Source organism: Osmerus eperlanus, chromosome 10, assembly GCF_963692335.1.
Source record: "Osmerus eperlanus chromosome 10, fOsmEpe2.1, whole genome shotgun sequence".
NCBI lineage: Eukaryota > Metazoa > Chordata > Actinopteri > Osmeriformes > Osmeridae > Osmerus > Osmerus eperlanus.
Window position 1 is genome coordinate 11,507,305 of NC_085027.1, and position 19,799 is coordinate 11,527,103.

General features: G+C 45.0%; 2 protein-coding genes across 2 annotated transcripts in view; both read left to right on the forward strand.

Annotated features, from left to right (window-relative positions):
• The first annotated feature begins 1,696 nt into the window (after positions 1-1,696).
• Positions 1,697-12,372, forward strand: aldh1a3 (aldehyde dehydrogenase 1 family, member A3). Its single transcript, XM_062471555.1, has 13 exons — positions 1,697-1,843; positions 2,142-2,246; positions 2,459-2,599; positions 4,069-4,198; positions 5,776-5,837; positions 7,446-7,574; positions 7,958-8,071; positions 8,490-8,592; positions 9,301-9,485; positions 9,583-9,747; positions 10,126-10,283; positions 10,865-10,939; positions 11,049-12,372. Exons 1-13 carry the CDS (start codon positions 1,745-1,747, stop codon positions 11,116-11,118), a joined length of 1,536 nt encoding a protein of 511 aa, XP_062327539.1. The 5' UTR covers positions 1,697-1,744; the 3' UTR covers positions 11,119-12,372.
• Positions 12,373-12,521: 149 nt separating this feature from the next.
• lrrk1 (leucine-rich repeat kinase 1) overlaps positions 12,522-19,799 on the forward strand; it is a 30,872-nt gene continuing 23,594 nt past the window's right edge. The window contains exons 1-3 of the mRNA XM_062470961.1: positions 12,522-12,683; positions 13,476-13,687; positions 17,248-17,438. Of these exons, the coding sequence (XP_062326945.1) occupies positions 13,618-13,687; positions 17,248-17,438 (261 nt within the window). The 5' untranslated portion in view covers positions 12,522-12,683; positions 13,476-13,617. The remainder of the gene's footprint in view (positions 12,684-13,475; positions 13,688-17,247; positions 17,439-19,799) is intronic.

Genomic DNA, 19,799 nt, shown 5'->3' on the forward strand with positions numbered 1-19,799 from the left:
CAATTAGTCATAACATTTTTTTTGTTGGAATTGGACTAAGATTTATTCATTTAGGATCTAAATCAAATATTAGATCTATCTAGGATCTAAGATTTAAAATCACCTCTTATGTTAAAAAACTTGAAGGTCCCTGAACTTTTACTTCAAAATTTAAAAATTGTGAATACATTTGAAACTTCCTGAGGCACATATGCAATGAAAAAAGCAACAACTTAAGGGAACTATTACTTAAATTGTGTGAATATATTGGCACTAAACACAACCAAATATTTCATCAAAAGTATAAATGGTCTAGCAGGTAGACCTGTGATCTTCCAGGATTATGGACAGTAAGGTCAACTATCAAGATCTTTACATTTAAAGTTGTGCGGAATATTCTATGATACTCAATTCCTGTTGGCTTATCTCAAAGAATGTATTGAGATATAAAAATATATTCTTCCAGGCAATTCCAGATGATTTGCATAGATCTGATGAACATCGTTCCAGCGCCGTTTCAGTGGGATGACAGAGCGCCTACAAAGTTCCGTCTGATACAATTCATTTCCTCCTTGGTACAGACTTCACCTTCTAACACTGCACTGTGCTTTTGTATGTAATTCCCCCCCCCCATGCTCCCTTTCTCACTCTCACTCTTACTCTCTTGCTCCATCTTTTTCTCTCTTGCTCTCTCCCTCTCTCTCTCTCCATTTCTTCCTGTCTTCCTTTCGCTCAATCACTCTGGTTCTCTCTGCCTCATTATGAAGTGTTAGAAAGTTGCTGAAGTGAGAAATGAGTGTGCTAAAGCTCGTTGTCCTAATTAAACTTTGACAAGAAGAGTGACAAGAAGCAATGAAGGGGAAACAATAGCGACTGTGTTTGAGTTGGAGTCTGGAGCGAGGAGCGGCTTTGTCCCCAAGAACAAAAGCATTTGTTTGCATGTGTTCAACTCTATTCAACTTCACCAGGCCCAGGTGCAAAAACCAAGTTTGCGAGGAACATCACAACTCATCCCACCTTTACACTGCTGATGACTGGCTCTCAGTCACCCCCAATCCCCCTTTACAAGCAGATCAAAGCTACTGTGTTACAATGTAAATATTGTGCCGGAGAATTAATTCTCTCTCATTACTTTCATTGCCTGGACTGGAAGACACAGCCAATGATTCAGGGTACAGCAACCTTGCTCTCTGAGGCTTAGAGGGAGTCCATACACAGAGAGAGAGGCGTTGCATAAGGCACCAACTTTGACTGTTAACTTTGAACTTGATATTGACATCTATTCAGTTGAAATTCCTTTACATGTTTGCATCAAAAAACTAATCATTTCTTGAAAAAACTTCCACTCTGCACACTCAAGCAGGCTCTGTAAGGAAATGCTGTTCATATGTTTTGGTAAAATAAACTGCATTAAGCATAATGTCTATATCTATCTTTTAAACCTTTTTGCAATTAACAGCCTACACATGCCAACATTTATATAATACCATTTTAAAAAGGACCAATGATTCAAAGCCACGCACCAAACATGGTTATATCTTGATTCATATCTAATCCCACACAATATTCCAGGAGGCTTGTGTGTGATTCCACAAGATAAAGGCCCCTGATATTTTGATAGGGGCGGAGTTGGGCTATCCCCAGCTGCTCGCGGAGGAGGGAGGCACACCGCATTCTTATAAAACCCACTGGATGCACAAACAGTGTCGAGAGCAGAAAGAGCACGGACACAGAGAAACGGACTAGACTGGACCAGTGACGTAGAATGGCCCAAAACGGAACTACTGTGAACGGAGTGTCGGAGGGGAGACCCGCTATGCCGTTCCCTCAGCCTGTCAAAGTTCAGGAGATCAGACACAACAAGGTAAGATGCTGATATTTCTCTTATAAAATTGTCACATTTTGAAAGATTTTACACTTCAGTAAATGCTGCCTGTTGTGAAAGTTGTATTTTGTTGTAGACATTTAGATTAAAAATAAATTGATGCCATTTATGTATTAGACTAAAATAGCCTATGATTTATGGAAATTTGTATTTATTAGGTACCACATGGCTCGTCCAATAAAAAATATTCTGATAAGTGGCCTTTATAGGTTTATTCAATAGCCTGATGTACTTCGTTGTTGTGAATTTGCATGGGTAACATTTCTGTATCCGACAGATTTTCATTAACAACGAATGGCACACTTCGATTAAAGGAAGGACGTTTCCGACTTTCAATCCCGCAACAGGTGTCAAAATCTGTGATGTTGAAGAAGCCGACAAAGTAGGCGGCTGAATTATTAATCACGTTTAACATTAATTTACCCATTAATTACAATTCCATATGATACTTAGGCATGAACGTCAAGTTATTGTTTTTGATGGGCTACATTTATAAATGGAATGCAATTTATGTAAAGACTGTTGTTGCGGTGGCTGCAAGACTACTATGTAACAATATCACCAGTGAACGGTCGTGTTGATGTTCATCTTTAGGCAGATGTGGACAAGGCGGTGGAAGCTGCCAAGGCGGCGGGACAGAGAACATCGCCGTGGCGGAAGATGGACGTATCCAGCCGGGGAAGACTCCTGCACAAACTCGCTGACCTCATCGACAGAGACCGGGTCCTATTGGCGGTAGAAATCTAATATCTAATTCCAGGTTTAGGATTAAGATCAAAACGGAACAGTTGTGTATTCAGCATGAGGCTACAATTCAATATTGAAAAATATATTTTTCAAAAATACAACTTAATTGTAGGCTATAGTCTAATAGTTGTTTAGCAAAGCGCAGCACGCGCAGTCACCATATCATCACCAATGTCAATGTCCTCTCTTTCTCTCGCTTTCTCTCTCTCTCTTCTCTCTCTCTCTCTCTCTCTCTCTCTCTCTCTCTCTCTCTCTCTCTCTCTCTCTCTCTCTCTCTCTCTGTTTCTCTCCCTTTCTCTCTCTTTCTCTCTCTTTCTTTCTTTCTCTCTCTCTATTTATATATAGAGATAATCACATTCATCTGCTAGTATATACAATATATATATATGTTTTTAGTTGGGATGTTTTTTTACAGATAGTACATCTAAAGTCATAATGAAATCCTTATTGTAAGGCCTTCTTCCTCCATTGACCTGCCAGAGAGCATTAGGAGTTAGATTTGTAAATGAAATGTTACAGATGTGAGTGAAGTAATATTATGGGATTGCATGTGACTGCTAATTGTAAACATGCTGGTGCAGTGATGGTGTTCTGGAGTATGGCTAATTACACTAACTGCCTACTCTGACTGGGGAAATAAGGACCAGATCTCTCCTCATGGAAAAGTTAAGGCCCTCCATTCTTATGTTCCAGCTTTGTGGTGCTTTTCCTCACGTTATCTGTCCATGACAGAGTTTTAAATACACCGCTAGTAAACAAACCAGGATTCTGGGCAAAGGCAGAGTAACAGCAAAAGGATGCTTCATAAATCATGTTTGACACATTGGATCCAATGACAAATACATACACACATCATCTTTTTATCAACACATTAGTCTGTGTTGGCAAGTCTGGTCAGTCATAACTTCTCAGTAAATCAGCTTCTCAGTAATAGCTTTGCTTTGTAGTGGAGCTGTATGCTTACTCTCCTTATCCATAACCTGAATTCCCCAAAATTATTTTCTGTCTGCCTTTTGTGGACGTTAAGACGTTATCTACAGATGAGGTAGATATTAGTAAATTATACTCTGAGACTCTTTGGTTATGGAAGCAGGGTTGGCTCTGTTCAGAAACAGGCCAGCCAGCGACTGTAGCCGTGCAGCACTCACAACTCTCCTCTGCAGTAATGCTTCATTAAAAATGATTATTATTACAATCATTATTATTTCACAAATCTCCTTTTCTCCTAGTATATTAAAATCTTGGCTTATGTCGTTCAAACGCATAAAGAATTGTTTTGCTGCAACTAATGAGTAGATGTATTGTTTATGCAGAGGGCCAATTACGGTAACCACCAGTATAAAATGTACAGTAATAAATGTTGGCTTTTTTTCCTAATTTCGTTGAAAATGAGATTGTGGGGGATGAGCTCAACGACTCGTTAATAAAGGATCCAACTATGGTTCTTTTCCGTCCAGACCCTGGAGACTATGGACTCGGGGAAACCCTTCCTCCATGCTTTCTTCATCGACCTGGATGGCAGCATCAAAACCCTCCGGTACTTTGCTGGCTGGGCTGACAAGATACATGGCAAAACCATGCCCGTGGGTGAGTAGGACTCTGATACCTTTAACCCTTTCAGAATAGCCAGAAGGGATACAGCATTGTTGGGGCGCACTGATCCAACTGTCAGGCCAGAATCTCTTGTGCTGCTTTCCATGGACGTCAGTAGGCTATATTATTAGCCCACTTATTCCACTTGGTTGTTAAGAAACAAGTTAATTAGTGCTCAGGTCACTCAGCCAGTGTGTGAATGCTCCCCAACCCTGGGTGGTGTCTCCTCCCTCCTCTTAATACTTCCCCCTCCCTGCCTCTGATCCTGCCTCTCTTTTGCCTCGGCAGGACGGCTGATAGACAAAATACACTTCCCTCTTTCCTCTCCATTAGATTCCAATAGAGGCTTGGGAGACGAAAGGCCTGTGAGGACAAAAGAGAAGGAAGAGGCTGTGATGATGATCAGTGAAGTGCATCAGTCTGGGGGGATTAGCCCAGCGGCAGAGCCCGCACATCAGTGCCTGTTCAACGCCTCCCGGCCACTCTCTGTCACTCACTCACTCACTCACTCACTCACTTACTCACTTACTCACTCACTCAACTAGCAATACAGCTACAAACAGTTCAACAGTTGAATAGACCAGATGTCATTTGGGCATGGGTTTGGACACTGGTTACAGATTTTTCAGAAATTAGATGGAATATGTGCCAGGCAGTCCCCCAAAGCCCCGTATGTGGACGTGTTTGTCCCACAGGGACTCAGAATGACAGTTGTTCCCTGTATGGAATGCTCCATGTCTCCTCTCTGTTGCAGTATGTAAATACTAGCCTTGATAAGCAGCGTGGCGTGGGCTCACAATGCAACAAGGAGATAATGGCAGCTGAAGAAGAGCATTGTGGGAGCAGGAGGGGAGTATTGTGTAGTGGAGTCTGTGTGTCTGTGATCACCCACACACACTGCCGACACAGGAAACTGGAGAAGGTCACACCACAGGGCGAGACGAGCCGTGGCATTGTTTAGCATGTGACACATCTGTCTGAGGACACCACGCAGATGCAGTCTGTGTTAGCATGGCTCTTTCATTTGCGTTAGCATGCTTTTGTAATCTGTCTGAATACTCTGATTAAGTAGCGCAGATCAATAATACCGGTCGTAGTATTCTGGCAGGGGTGATTTATTAATAAATTCAAAAACTGTTTTAATGCGGCTGTTGCACCTCTTACAGCACTGTAGCTATGCTGGTCTACTGTCCTTCACACAACATGCGGGGAGCGCTGTGTCCAAGGGAAGAAAGGAGCTGACATGGTTAAACTCCAAACTATTTAGCAATTAAAGAGAAGATCGGGGTGGAGGGGGAATAGGGTGGGGGGGACTTTTAATTGCCCCTCCATTCCAAAAAGGTCAAGGGTCACATTTGAGTGTAAACAGTAGGCCTAAAAGTTGGATTCTAGGGGTGTCCCAAAGCTGAAAAGGAATGTAAGCTCACGCAAGCCTTGAGAGCATACAAGAGAATTTGTTCTTTTTTAAGTTCAGGACTAACATTTGAGAGATGGAATGAGGTGGATGTCTGCAGGAGAACGGATGATGATGATGATGATGATGATGTTGATGATGTTCTTTCTACTTGCAGACGACAGCTTCATGTGTTTCACCAAACATGAGCCTATCGGCGTTTGCGGAGCCATCATTCCTGTGAGTGAAGATAGTCTGGTTCTGATTTGGGATTATGTATTCACATATTACACACACAGTCACACACACACATTCATTACCCACATGCACACACACACACACACACACACACACACACATGCAGACTGGTATCTGATTGCAGAGCTTCATCTCGGTTATTCTCGGCTTCCTGCAGACAGTGATGTGATGTTATCTGTTTATGTGTGTGTGCATGTGCAAGTGCATCTGTGTGTATGTGTGTGTGTGTGTATGTGTGTGTGTGCAAGAGTTTGGGCATACAAGAGCTGGCCAGACTTTACCTGAGGAAACACACTGTACAGCAGGTGTTTGCTTTCAGACTGTCCCTCTTTCTGTAACTATATCTACATAGGGGAGCCACATGACTCTGGGTTGACTGGACAAATCACACCATTTAACTGTAAACTCTAATAACCGTAGTTTTTATTGTTGTTAGGTAGAAACAGTCTTCTTTAGCCCTTAGTAGTCTGTCTCCTGCATCTGACATGTGAGTAACAAGAACAGCAATTCAGCTGGAACTGGTCCATTAAATCATAATGTTTTTATTTTCAAATCCAAGGTTGTTTACCCAAGTGACTTCATAGTTTTTCCTGGAAATACTTTTACGGGTTGTTTCCAATCTTATTTGGAACGATTGTTGATTTGAAAATTATTTCAAGAAAATGATTGATTGGTCGTAAATGTGTATTTGTTTAGTAGTAGTAGTCGTAAAAGTGCGTCTCAAAACTTCGACTTGATGTGAGAGTGAAACCCTGGACCTTCAGTGGAAATCTAACCCTAATCTGTAGCCTGCCTATCCCACATTCTCCCCTGCGTCCTCTCTTCTGGATACCCTTACAGGAACCCGGTCAGACACTGCAGGATCCACATACTATACTTTACATTGAAATGTATGTCATTTTTCAACATCAGACTGTTTGGGAGGAGCTGCGCTCAGTCTCTCAAATTGCAAAGTAGCTATCACAGTCTAGATGTCTAGAGCACAGTGTCTACATTTTGACAGAATACGGCCAGGCACCATTATCTTGGGCCATCAGCCTATATCTTCTTATGTTGCTTTAGCAACAAAGAAACTAAACTCCTGTTGTTGGACATGGAAGATTATATCATAAAAATGAAATTTATACCGAAGGACGTTGTGTAATTACTAAAAGCACCACTGGCATGAGTTATTGGCAGAGGCAAACAGGAAGCCAGACTCAGAGGTTATGGATTCAGAGTCCTCTGGTGACGGCAGGATCCAAAGCATTGTAAAAGTTAACAATGCCTAAACAATAAATACTCCACTCTCAAATGTATGTATTGTTTTGTAATTATGTTTTAAACTACCCATTATTTACTTATTTGTTTCCAACAAGGAAAAATTACAGAGGAAATAATGCATGTTTTTTTCTTAAAATGACTATAAATCAGCGTTTGACATGACGACAGAGAAATATTCTCTGTGTAGAGTTGTGGTGATCATTAGTGTCTGTTTCTACATGTGTGTTTACAGTCAGAGTTCATGCTCTTCAGTCTACACATTTGGTTGTGTGAAGGTAGTGTTGGCTAACATGTTCAGGTGTGTGTGTATTGTTCTGTGTGTTCTAGTGGAACTTTCCCCTACTGATGTTCATGTGGAAGATAGCTCCAGCCCTGTGTTGTGGAAACACCGTGGTCGTCAAGCCCGCTGAGCAGACCCCTCTCACAGCCCTGCACGTCGGGGCTCTCATCAAAGAGGTGAGAGTCTTCCTCTCCTCTCTCCTCTCCTCTATTTATCCTCTTTATGCATATAAAACACATATTCCTCTTATTGTTGAAGCTCTGAACATGAGTGTTCAGGCTGGATCGGTGGCAGGGTTTAGGTGTGCCTGCTGATGCTGTGTGCTGCATGCCCAGGACCGGCCCCTTGTGCCTCTCTGACATCAGAACCTGACCTGTTTGGTTTCAGTTACAGCCCATTAGTACACATGATCCCGGGCTCTTTTATTCCTTCTAGAAAAGCCCAGGTCTTATGTGATTAGACTGCTTTTCTTTTATCATGTGTTTGTAATGATTATTTCAAGCAAAGAGGCCCTTCTCTGGTCCTAATCATCAACATTCCTGCTTGGTTGCCATGATAGGCTGGTTTCCCCCCTGGAGTGGTGAACATCGTGCCGGGGTTCGGGCCCACGGCGGGGGCCGCCATCGCCAGCCATATGGGCATCGACAAAGTGGCTTTCACCGGCTCTACGGAGGTATGTGGGTTTAGCTGAACACATCGCCACAGGGGATTGGACACTGTACACCAACAGGCAACATATCTAACCAATGAATGTATAAGGTTGTCTATTTAAAACCCTAACGGTGTCCATTTCTGTTGGTGTTTTCTATTACATTGAGACTGTATTGTGCATACTCTTTAAAGTGATTTGGTGTAGTAATGGTCTGTCAGTCCTTCATCCGTACAGTGTTTCGCTCATGCAGTGCTTCTCATTGAGACTTGCAGTCAATGTGGTTCCAACCAACTGGGCTGAAATAGAGGCTGATCTTCTGTGTCCTTTGATAATGGGATATGATGTCAATGAACAGGCCCTCTTGTTTTGTGGGTATGGTTTATGACACATTGTTGTATGGGTTGTCCCTGTGATCCGTCCCCACTCCATCTGTCCCCAGGTAGGGCAGCTGATCAAAGAGGCTGCAGCCAAGAGCAACCTGAAGAGGGTCACCCTGGAGCTGGGGGGGAAGAACCCCTGCATTGTGTTTGCTGACTCAGACTGTAAGTGATGTGGTTTCTGTCTCTATAAAGCAGCGGACCTCAAAGAGGGAAAGGCGTGTGTGTGAGGGTGTATGCGTGAGTGTGTATGTGTGAGGGTGTATGTGTGAGGGTGTATGCGTGAGTGTGTATGTGTGAGTGTGTATGTGTGAGGGTGTATGTGTGAGGGTGTATGTGAGTGTGTATGTGTGAGGGTGTGTGTGTGAGGGTGTATGTGTGAGGGTGTATGTGAGTGTGTATGTGTGAGGGTGTATGTGTGAGGGTGTATGTGTGAGGGTGTATGCGTGAGTGTGTATGTGTGAGGGTGTATGTGTGAGGGTGTATGCGTGAGTGTGTATGTGTGAGGGTGTATGTGTGAGGGTGTATGCGTGAGTGTGTATGTGTGAGCGTGTATGTGTGAAGGTGTATGCGTGAGTGTGTATGTGTGAGCGTGTATGTGTGAAGGTGTATGTGTGAGGGTGTATGTGTGAGGGTTTTTGCAGCGGGTGTGCATTTCTCTGTGTGTGTGTGTGTGAGTGTATGTTTGAATTTGTATGCATTAGTGCTGTGTGTTTCCGTGTGTGTGTGTCTGTTTGTGTGCATGTGTGTGTGTGCATGTGTGTGCATGTGTGTGTGTGTGCATGTTTGTGCATGTGTGTGTGTGTGTGCGTGTGCATGTATGTGCGTGTGCATGTGTGTGTGTGTAGTGACGGTGCCGTCGTCTCCCTGCAGTGAAGCTGGCTGTGGAGGAGAGTCAGAAGGGAGCGTTCTTCAACCAGGGCCAGTGCTGTACTGCAGCCTCCCGCGTCTTTGTGGAGGAGCCTGTCTACCAGGAGTTTGTACGCCGCAGTGTAGAGAGTGCCAAGAACATCATCATAGGAGACCCACTTGACCCACGGACAGCTCATGGACCTCAGGTGAACACAACAGAATAGTAGTATGTGATGAATGATGATAGTTCTGGGTGCTAGAGGCGCTAACTCTAGTCCGTGTGTGTGTCCATCCGCTGTCCAGATCGACCAGCAGCAGTTTGATAAGATCCTGGAGCTGATCGAGAGTGGGAAGAGGGAGGGGGCCCGGCTGGAGTGTGGAGGCATGGCCATCCAGGACACAGGTCTGTTCCTCCAGCCAACTGTCTTCTCTGATGTCAAAGACCACATGCGCATCGCTAAGGAGGAGGTAAGCCCCCCCCGGTGCTCTCCAGATTTCATTCATAAAAACAAGCTTGCCCCTGTCACCTCTTGGTATGTGCGACACTGCCACCCTCTGGATGTTTCTGGGAATTACAATCCCAGGATCAGAAAACACACACACAAATGCATTCCATAAAGTTCAGGTTTTTAATGAGCATGAGAGGATTAACACACTTTATATGCCATAAACATTACATCAATATGTAACATAATAACATATAGTATTCAACAAACCTTTGACTTTTAACTATTGAGTGTATTGAGTCATGACCTCATGACTTCATGACTAAATTGATAATACACTGTGAGTAAATATCGCCCCCCCACCCCCCCACCCCCACCCCTTTCTGCTGTTGTTCCATAGATCTTCGGTCCAGTCCAGTGTATATTCAGCTTTAAGAGCCAGCAGGAGGCCATTGAGCGGGCCAACAGTTCTGAGTACGGCCTGGTGGCAGCAGTGTTTACCAGGAGCATGGACCAGGCTCTGGCTGTGACTGCTGCCCTGGAGACCGGAACAGTCTGGTAGGCTCCTGGTTTGTCTCAGAGGGTGAACACTGTAACTGCTGTACTCAACCTGACATCATCTCTCTTACAAAAACGTGAAACCAAAAATGAAGCGATTGAATGACCCCAGATATAGTTCCATGTTTTGGTCACAGGGTTGAGTAAGCATGGTTTTCTGTGGACAAAGTCATTCACTGTGTTCCTGGAGGAGTTGGAGTGAGAGGTCTGTGAGTTAGCCTGGCCTGGAGTGACGTTTACTGGAGCAACACATGCATGTGACATCTGCTGAGCCAGCGCGGCTGTTCCTAAACAAACACGTTAAATCATAACGTTTTACTGTAAGAGCTTGACCTCAGTCTGTACCCTGAGAGACACCAGGAGAGGTGGAGGCCAGGGGTGCACATGATGCTCAGGCCGTTTGCCCACAAGGATCTATTACATGAGCAGGGATGCAGGAATGGACAACGCCGCAGGGAGGAGGGGGACCGCAGGCCCACTACTGCAAAATAGATGACACCACTGGTGGAGACAAAAGCAAGCTGTCCCCCCTTTTTCTAATTCCCTCTCTCTCTCTTTCTCTCTTACTCTCTCACTTCCAGGGTAAACTGCTATAACGCCCTCCATGCCCAAGCTCCTTTTGGAGGCTTCAAAATGTCAGGAAATGGACGAGAGCTGTAAGCAAGTCATTCATACATCATCCTAAATGTAGCGTACGTCTCCAAATAGGAGGGTGAAATGCAGTGTGTGTGCTCCTCATGTCAGCATGTGTTTGTGTTTGCTCAGGGGTGAGTACGCTCTGGCCGAGTATTCTGAGGTGAAAGCAGTGACCATCAAACTGAGTGAGACACTGTGACAGTCCTGGACACACCCTGCCCTGCCCTGCCTCGCCCAGCTCAGCACTTCCTCACCACCTTGGGCTGTGTCTAATCTCTACAATTCTTCTCTTTGTCACCTCTGATCGAAAATATATTTCTGTCGACGATTATGGGTTGATGCTTATACAGTAGTCAGTCACGAGGAATGGTGATAAGTAAAGAAAGCTATTGAATGTTTTTTTTATTTATCCAGCCCTATTATATATGTAATAATCTGACTCACCTTCTGGTCTCGTTTGTTTAATTTTGATCTAATATGAGTCATGTCCTCTTTAAGGAGTATTTTTCAACCCTTTCAGGTGCTGGAAGAAACTCTGATTCCCTTTCCTACCGGGGTGTTATTTACCTCTATGTTAACATTGCATAATTCTTATCATTATACAACTGAAACCATATGAGAAACTCTGAGGGAATGTTACCATTAGACATGCAGGGCCCCCACCCAGCCATGATACAGCCCACCCCCCACCATGTCCCAAAACAGCCACCACCACCACAACCATGACCCAATACCTACCACCATGTCCCAATACAGCCACCACCACCACAACCATGACCCAATACCTACCACCATGTCCCAATACAGCCACCACCACCACAACCATGACCCAATACCTACCACCATGTCCCAATACAGCCACCACCACCACCCCATCCTGCACCAACACAACCGTCTTTCTGGCCTAGGGGTCTCATAAACATGCGCTGTCAGGATAAAACCAGATGAATTAACTGTCATATGCATATTTTCATATTTTGATTTGTTATATTTGGAGCTGTATAGATTGTTACAGGTACAGGTGCCCAGACTGTCCTACATGCAAATATAAAATAATGTTACATTGCATGTAGTGCATCTGGAGTGATGTGCCATGCTCTTAAATAGGGTCGTTTGGGGAAAGACACTCCGTTTTTTTGTGATGATGGGAGTTCTGTAAGCTATGGGCATTTCAATAGCAAGCTTTTCTATGAGTATATTACAAGAATGTAAGTGAAGGGAAACATGTCTCTGCCATTTATAGATGTAGACAATCCAGAGACCTTCCGATAATGGCCGGGTTTCCCAGATTCGTTAAGAAGCTCTTAACGCTATGAGCTTCTTAACGAATCTGGGAAACCCTGCCAATGTTGTTTCACGCCAAGAAAAGGTCTGCTCATCTTTCAATCCAAAAAAAAAACGTTTTATATGGATATTTAAATAGAAATTCTAAATAAAAATGAAGATAATAGTTTTTTTTGTGATTGCCTCTTTTCACAAACACACACACACGTACACACACACGCGCACGCTTACAGTTCCTCGGATACAGATGTTGTTGTCATGCAGTTGTTGGCTCCAGACGAGCTTCCCATATCCGGGTACCGTAAGTGCTGTGACTGTCGAACCTTCACTGGTTAGGAGTTGAGAAAAATCAGGAAGTCAGCATGCGTCTTATGACTTTTGAACTTCATGATCTTCTTTTTTACGTTTGCTTTATTGATTTTTAATGCGCGCTACACGACTACTTAATCAGAAGAATGCCTTACAACTTTGGACAATGCGGTGAGTAAACGATTAATACGTTTGGACAATTCATCACCTCAACGCTCAACAAGTGCGCAGGGATGTTTCCGCGCTGCTTTGATTTTCTCATTTGACTTAGTATTAAGCAATGTAAATGTACATACAATGCAGCCTTCATTGTAACAAGGTAGCGATCAGTAGGCAGGATCGAGGAGCTCAACTAGGTTTGTTAATGTTATCTATATTTATGAGAGCTGTCCCAAAGGGAGTGGTAGTGAGTAAGTCATTTACCTACAGATACACATTTGAATCAGTCTAAAACGTCGTGGCAATATTATTTTTCTAAAAGTATTTGTGTGTGTGTTACTATGCATGTAATTACTGGAACGGCAGACAGAAATAGTGAGTCAGATCTGTTAAACGCATCTCAACATGTTTGTCCAGACAATGTTTTTTAAAACAGAAATGTATTTAGGAATATACGAAAATTTACAAGAACAGTGTGTATTCATCGACAAGTCATAGACTACTTTAAGAACACTGTAACAGTGGACCAGCTGTGTGTTTATCATAGTGATTGTTTCCAGTTTTTATTTTTACTTGTATTGTGTGTCTAAGCAAGGCTAACTTGCCTTTTGTCCATGCAGAATAGAAGGGAATCAAGGTTAATCCCGTACAGTACTGCTACACACTCAGAGCCTTCAGTGTTGAACAATGACTGTACGGACTAAGTTGTTACATGGAATTGACGAGGGAGTAATTCATTATAACTGTGCTCATCATTGTGTATAATTTGCATGTGTTAATGTGTGTGTGTGTGTTTGTTCACAGGACTCTGACTGCTCAGCCTCTCTGGAGAGCCCTGCCACACTGTAGCTCTGACGCCAGTGTTCCAGTGACTCAAACTAGGACCAGTTCCACAGACCTCCACCCCTATACTTTTCCCAGTCCAGCCCAGTACTAAGAGGCAGACATGTCGTACTGGTCAGTAGGCCTCTCTCCGGCCACAGGGGAGACAGTGAGCAACATGGAGGCACAAGATGGTAAGACCCTATCCATCTAACTGTCAGGCAGCTCTGGAACAAAATAAACAATAGCTAGTGTCTCAGGGATGGAGCTGTAGACAGACCCCAGTGGCTGGGTCTTCCTGGGGGTTTGGAACAGCGTAGTGATGGTGAATACTTGGTGTTTACGCCATTCCCTTGTCCGGGCTGATCAGACAGGACCTGACTGTGGACTGGAGCGTTTAGGGCACATCTGGGTGTCAGAGTGGCTTTTATATAGAAGGCAGAAGTGAAAGTGTGGTTGTAGTTTGAGCCCAGTGAGGGCTCTCTCTGTTTATCTTTGTAACAGTGGCCCCACACACAGCCAAGAGAGAGAAAGACAGAGAGGGAGAGACAGAAGGAGAAAGAGAGAAAGAGAGAAAGGGGGGGAGAGAGAGAGCAGTGTGCTAATCTTAGCTGAGGCTGCTTACATGCTGTGTAGACCATCTGGCGCTGGACAGTAGTACAGTAGAGTACCAGCACCAGTACCAGCACCAGCACCAACACCAGTACCAGCACCAGAGAGGGAGGGAGAAGCCTAGTCTGGGAACGGCATCAGCCGTGTCTCCCATTTTCCTCTGTTTCTCCACTCCTTCTCCTTGGGGAGCATGCTGGACTGTGTAGGGGAACAGAGGGCTGGGATGGGCTGGGCTCTGCTTGGCTAGCTTTGGCTGGTCTGGGAGGGTTTAGGATGGTTTGTGGGGGCTGCAGCACAGGCAGACGTACGCTGAAGCGAGAGGGCCTTTCCCGCCTGCCACACAAAGGAGCATCATCCTCCGTCTCCCCCCTCTATCCCTCCCTCACTCGCTCCCTCCCCTTCCCCACTCATCTCTCTCACTCGCTGAGAGGAGCCAGCCAGATAGAGAGGTAGGACAGGAAACCCAGCGGGCAGGGAAGACGGCCATGCTGAAGGGATAAACAGACTTGCAGGATAACACACACACACACACCACAGGGACTGGAAGGCTGTGAGGTGCAGTCATTCTGGATGTGATGAATGGATAAGGGGAGGAGAGGAGGACTAGGATGAGCAGGTAGGAGGCTGGCATAGTACTGGAGGATGCTGGCGTGTCTCTCAGGCTAGGTCGGCTTTGTTTACATTCTGCATGTTGAGAGAGCTTCTTACGTATGCTGCTAAGGCTGCGAGCGACGCGAGATTAGTCAGATTAGCATGCCGTGACACTGGGTAGAATCACTGGGGTTCACTGCAGCTGCAGGAGTTTGTACAGACATGTTACAACAAGAGTTGTACAACTCTTGTTCGTACAGGCATGTTTCAGATTGGATACTTTGAGTTTTGCTTATGTGTACAATGGAGATGATTAAATAAAATGCTGTTGTGGAATTTAGAATATGTTTATATTTAATACTATTAAATACATGGTTTCCCTGAATTGTCCCTTACTTTCCAATAGATTTTTGTAGGTTAAATTGAACTGATTACATCAATTACAGCACAAAATGTGAATTGACATTATTGTGTGGTGAATAATTTCAGTATTCAATGATACTGTTGTGTTTAATTTGGATACCATCTCTCTTGTTGTCTGTGCTGTTGCTAAAACACCAATAAGAGAAAAAACAAGAGCACAATAGGAATGTGTGTAATTCTATCCAGATAATCCACATTTCATGGAAACCTGCTGATCCATATTCCTCTGGAGGAAGTAGTTCACTGTGAGACAGTCTCTCTTCTGTGTGTCCAGGTCGTTGATAAACACAGACGCTGTAACGGTGTGCTCAGTCCTCATGGATCATCACAGTGCTCCTTCTACTCAGGTTAAACTGGGAGCCCTGAGTAATGCCGGCAGATGTTGGGTACACGGACACGATGTGACTGAATGGGCTGCTGGCCTGGGTGGAGCATGAGGACCTCAGCTCTAATGCAGAGGGGCATCTCTCTGCATCCTCACATTCAGGGAATGTGAGGATTCAGCATTCAACATCCTAATGTTCAGGGAGACAGGAATCATCTGACGATGGATTGGCTCCACTCTGTAACATGATCCCGTTGTCTGCCCAGAGGGGGAGAGGAGGGAGGAGAGGAGTTAGGGGGAGAGATAGGAGAGCAGATGGGTGGACAGCAGGGGGGAAGGTATCGAGGGGGCAGAGAATGAGGTAAGAGGAGGTGGGGAAGGAGGGATGATGGGTTCGCGAAGGGTTCTGCGCTGCATCTCGAGTCTCCTTACCTCTCCTCCTCCACTCAGTCCTTCATTTGCACTGATTGAGATACGTGAGCTGATTATTCTTGCTACGTGGAGCCAGATCCTGCTGTAAGGAGAGGAGGGGAGAAGGAGGAGCAGAGTAACGATAATGCTGTCTGAGTGCTCTACGATACACCACTCTGCCCTTCAAGATCACCCCCCCCCCCAAAGCCAGACCAGTCCAGTGACAGGCTGGGAGTGCAGAGTGGGGGTGGGGTGTATTGGGACAGGGCAGTAGGTATTGGTGCAGGGTGGGAGGTAGGGTGTATTGGGGCAGGGTGGGGGCCCTGCATGTCTAATGGTTACAGTCCCTCAGGGTTTCTCATATAGCATTTATAGCCCAGTCAGACTCTCTCTTCCTTAATTATTCATAGCAGGGCCCAGACCAGCCCCAGCCACATTCAGCTGCAGGGAGACACGACCAGCTCAACACACATCCTCTCTCTGCTCCTAGGAAGATCCAGAATGACCGAACCTTCAAAACTGTCAGAGATGGTCACATTCATAACGTGAATCTATGATGAATCTATGGTGGTTGCTAAGAACTTCTATGAGTTGATATACCTCTTGATAGAACTGTATGAGGCTGAACCAGTTACAGTAGCTCTTCTACTCTACTCTTCTACTCTTGTACTTCAGCCTTCTACTACGACATATTTTACAATACTTTGTAGTTCGCTTGATGATCAAACACTGTTAGGTGCTCTGCATTAAAGCCAAAAAGACACTATCTATACCACACAAACACTAAATGAACCAAAGGAACGACTCACTTTACAAACACACACACACACGCGCACGCACACACACACACACACACACGCACACACACGCACACACGCACACACACACACACACACACACACACACACTGAGAGATAGAGGGATGTGGGGAACGTGTGAAAGTCCAGTTAAAACATCTCATGGAAACGCGTGTGTATCTGGGTAGAGTGTGCTATGTGTTCAGGAATTATACATTGCCTCAGTAAATCACTGCCGCTGAGTGCAGAGAACGCAGTAGGAAGGAGAAGGAGGCAGGAAGCTCATAGGGAGCATGTAGGAAGGTGCAGAGAGCGAGACGAGACCAGTGTCCGTGTTCACCCTCCCGTTCCCAGCGCTGCGTCTTATGGCCTGCCCTAATCCTCTGAGTTCACCCTCCCACTGCACCGGAGCGTCTGGGGAGACAGAGCTCTTGAGCAGGAGTGACCTACTTCTGCAGCTCCGGCAGTCTGCTCCCTGGCCCGCAGAACCAGTAGCAGAACCTGCTGTAGATGAAGACCTGATGGTCTGTCCGGGAGCTGGGGGCTCCACTTTGGCTGGGTCGGTCCTCACCTCCTCTCCTTTCCTCTCCTCCAGGTGTAGTGGAGGATATGGGAGCTAAGGTGTCATTGCTGGGTGGGGGGGGCTCAGGCGTGGGTCTGGGTCCTTCCCCCACCCTGGAGAACATCCAGGCCGCCTACGGCGGGGGCCAGACAGACGAGGCCAGGGAGATGATCCAGCAGGCCTTTTGTGTGGAGTGCAGCCCAGGGGGACCCAGGGTGGAGGCGGTGAGTACACCTCGAGTAAACTTCCCTCTCAGGCGTTTTTCTTCATCTCTCCAAGGTTTTAGGTTAGATATCAGTGTTATATCTGAATATTAAGACTCTGTGACGGCAATTTATTAATATTCATTATAAAAGCCTCTATTTAAAAAAAAAATAATGAAACCCATTAGATAAATGATTAATGGTTCATATATGATTAGTCCCAAGAGATCACCAGCCTAGCTCAAGCCTTGTGCTCTGTCAATGATGCAACACCAGTGATATCATCCTGTGTTGTCTGGCAGCGGAGCTTTGTCTTAGGATCTAGTAACAGTGGTGCATTAGTATGTTCCTGTGTGGAGTTTGTCTCATTATGTGTGTACTCTGTCTGTGAGCAGTGAGGCTCATAGAAGCTCATGGAAGAAGCAGGGAGAGTGGGCGCGTTGGGCTTGCCATGTTGGGGGCGTATTCCATCCAGGAGTCTGGGGAGAACTGGCCTACTTCTGCCTCTGCTGTGTTAGCTTGTTAGACAGCAACATCAAGGAAACAGAAAGCATATCTCTCCCTGACAGAAATACGGTGGAGGGGGGGGGGGGGAGTTTAGAGACCCAAAAAGGCTGAAGGAGGAAGGAGAGAGGTGGCTAGACCTAGTGTGGGAGAGAGAGAGAGAGAGAGAGAGAGACAGAGAGAGAGAGAGACAGAGACAGAGAGGAGTTGAGCAGAGGGAGGAAGGGAGGGATTTGCTACTGCGGCGTAGACACCACAACAACCAGGTCTATACTCGCGTGGGACATAGCATGTCTTTGTGTGTGTGTGTATTAGTGCATCAATATCTATCTCTTCCCCTTCAGAGAATGGCTAGGTTTGGAGCCAGTCCAGTATTGGCTCAGTGCCAGCCAAACTCCCAGAGCTTCTGGGACCTGAACAGCTTACCAGTCACCCACACAGTATGCATGAGCGCCTCCCATGAAGGCAAGCTAGCACAGATTTGGATATATTCAAACCAGCCATTTGACGAAACCCAACCCGCTTGACTGAACTTGGATTGATCTACATGTTGTTTGTGTACTGTAATACTGTACGGTTAAAGCCTGGTAACAAATCGCAGTGTTTCTGCTTTTAGCTACGGGCACAGTCATACTGTACTTCTATCTGTCTGTTTCCCATCCACTCTGCAGTACAAGACACTGTATCACAGCTGCTTCATCTGGGTTTCATAAAGGATGTTTGCTCTCTCTCCTGTCCCAGTGCAATGCTCTCAGTCCTGTGCCAGCTGCAGTATCACTGGTACCGGTTAAGCAGGTTGAAGGATGATAACATTCCATATCTCTTCAACACTTTCGGCAACACGACCATAGAAATATATAGCAAAACCTATTGAAAAAACATTGTAGATTCATAGGAATTGCTATGTAATTAAATGCTGTTATTTATTAAGTGTTAGCGATATACAAAAGTGTGAAAAGGTAGCCTATATGGGGGAGTGGTGTAAAGGTTGAGTGGATGTCGTAAAGAGGCAATTAAAGGTTATGTTACCAAAACAAGATCAACGTTTACATTGACTTACCCCTGGAAAGCCCAACTTCCCCCATACCAAGTTTTAAGTGTAATTTACCGCTAATTACGCTGAACTGTAATGAAGTGTAACTACAAAGTCGTTCATAGATAACCACGATGTTGTTAATATATGTGTAGCTGTGTATGTAGTAACATGATCGTTATTGTAACTTCGATGGAATGTGGTGCCCTTATTTCTGTGAAAAAACGAACCCGTAATGAAAAAGAGAAGTTGTCTCATATACAGTATGATTGTGCTCGTACACTGAAATAGCATGCGGCTCAATGTTGAAGAATTTAAATTACACTTCCCTCAACTTCACATGCCGCAGGAAATATATACCTATTCTCTTAAATGATACCAAAATACAATGAGTTCTCCTTGGCTAGCATTTTGACAGGACAGTTCTCGGTTGTGCGAAGTTTGGTTTCACCTGAATAAAAAAAAATGGGAGCCAGCATGTTCTGACATATTTCTCCAGGCTTTTAGACTGGAGATTTGGCATCATGACAATATTTAATAAACGATGCATATCATAGACAACAATCTAAACAGTGATACTTACGGTGGCCCTGAAGTGCAAGTTTCCCATTTGGGGGAGCGTGTCTTTGTATTTGGGGGAGGTGAGCAAGTCATCCTATTTGGGGGGAGTTGACTCGTATTTGGGGGGAGTGTTTTCATTTGGGGGATGCATTCATGTTAGTGGGTGTGATTTGCACTTCAGGGCCACCGTAGATACTGCCATCTGGTGCTAGAAACAAGCAGTTACTCCAACATTCCACTCAAACACAACCTTCTTTGGTGTGTGTGTACGAACTGTGTTGTCA